The 1,783-nt window shown below is 40.7% G+C and overlaps 1 protein-coding gene across 1 annotated transcript; it reads left to right on the top strand.

The window, feature by feature from the left end:
- Nucleotides 1-385: 385 nt before the first annotated feature.
- Bfra_006810 (uncharacterized protein) lies at nucleotides 386-1,222 on the top strand (the record flags this gene model as incomplete). The annotated part of the gene is made up of 1 exon (XM_037337181.1): nucleotides 386-1,222. One exon carries the CDS (start codon nucleotides 386-388, stop codon nucleotides 1,220-1,222), a length of 837 nt encoding a protein of 278 aa, XP_037198547.1.
- Between the last annotated feature and the right edge of the window lie 561 nt (nucleotides 1,223-1,783).

The following is a 1,783-nucleotide window of genomic DNA, read 5'->3' as shown; positions in this document are numbered from 1 at the left end:
GAATCAGCCCTCAATTGTGCTTAACGTCCTTAATGGGGGTTCATGGCCATTTACGACGATTTGCAAAAAGATACAAAGACTGTCCGAGTTCCTCCTCATGATCATTTATAATTCCTTCATATCATCCTCATCCATCATACATAAGTCAAGTCTATAAGAATCCATTCAAGTTATTTCCATCTTCAGATAACACAACAACACTTCTTTAAGAACACTTCCTTATCCAATATCCAATCTCAATATTTCAAAGTGTTACCATCACATCCCGGCTATCACTTATCAACATATCAGTCATTCACCCTCGGCTTTTCGTCTAAAAAAAAATAACAAGCGTTGCCTTGAGTCATTCAATATATTGCAGCATTGCAGCATAATTTAATACAAAATGTCAAACATTTCCAGAAGTCCCCTTTCCTCCCAAACACCTCAATCACAATCACAATCGCCATTATCACCATTGAAGAGAAAGAAGATGTCGATTACTCAAACTTATTACCTGGCTCACACTGCTCGAGGAAAGCTCTCTTTCGAAGCTTCCCGAGCAGATCATGACCTTCGTCTTCTTGTCGGTCATGCAAACCTTCTCGATTCATTAATGCTTGAGCTTGCCGAAGCTGAGCAAGAGCAAGAAAGCTGGTTCAACCAATCCGTCCGAAAGGCTACCAAGCAAGAAGAACCAAGACACATCCAATGGGCCGATGCCGTGGTCGAAGAAGTCATCGAAGAAGAAGAAGATTGGGAAACATCCGACCTCGATAATGACGACTCCTCTGATTCAGATAGCGATTTCGACTCGGATGAAGAATTGGAAGAACCTACCATGACTTCATTGACCCGCGTCCACTCCAACAACATTCACACGCCAATCACTGTCTCATCACGAGAAATTGAGGAAGATGAAGAGAGCTTTGAAGATGATGGCGAGGAAGATTACTCAAGTCTTCAACTTCACCTCACCACATCACATCACGCGGCATCATCTCCACCAGAACTTGACCACGATTCCGATTCCTCAGAAGATGAATCAATGCCACCTTCTCCACCATCTGATACCATCCCAACTTTCTCGGAAAAGCAACAAATCGCTACAACATCCTATTACAGCAAGTCCACTCCTTCCTCATCGATACCACAATCCGAACAACAAACTTTCTTCGACGAAGGTTTCTATTTACCTCCTCGACAATCCCCGGGTTTAATAAGTGCTATTAGTGTTTATTAAACGCCTCGATTTCTTGAGATTGTCTACGAGTTACGGATTGTATATTACAAGCATATAATGGGAATAGGATTTGAGCGAATTTGAGCGGGCATTTTGGAGTTTCTTGAGCATATCATGGGGGGTTTTTCATGGGCACGACACAGAAAGAACCACGCGGTTACTTTTACTTGTGATCGGATGGAGGAAGGAATAGGATATAGGATTTTCGGAGATACAGAATGGATATTCACACCACTCATGCGGGGACATTAGGAGTTAAAGGGAGAATTTCACATTCACATTCAGATGTTTGGAGATGGATCATTTTTTTTAAGTTATCGGGATTGGCGATAAGAGATGACGATCACTTGGATGGATGGATTAGATAGCTCCCAATTTTTATGATTTGGTTGAGCAATCTAGGATAGGGAATACATACACAAACCAAAAGTTTAGCATAGCAATAATCAATCAATATCACAATATCAAAACATACAAAGCAATTCTTCTTCTTCTTTTGAAAAAATGATAATTCTTGCATTTGATCAATTGTGAATATTCATATGCATGAATGAATGAGTG

The sequence above is a fragment of the Botrytis fragariae genome (assembly GCF_013461495.1).
Source record: "Botrytis fragariae strain BVB16 chromosome Unknown tig00000000, whole genome shotgun sequence".
NCBI classification, from domain to species: domain Eukaryota; kingdom Fungi; phylum Ascomycota; class Leotiomycetes; order Helotiales; family Sclerotiniaceae; genus Botrytis; species Botrytis fragariae.
This window is presented reverse-complemented; position numbering and strand designations above follow the sequence as displayed.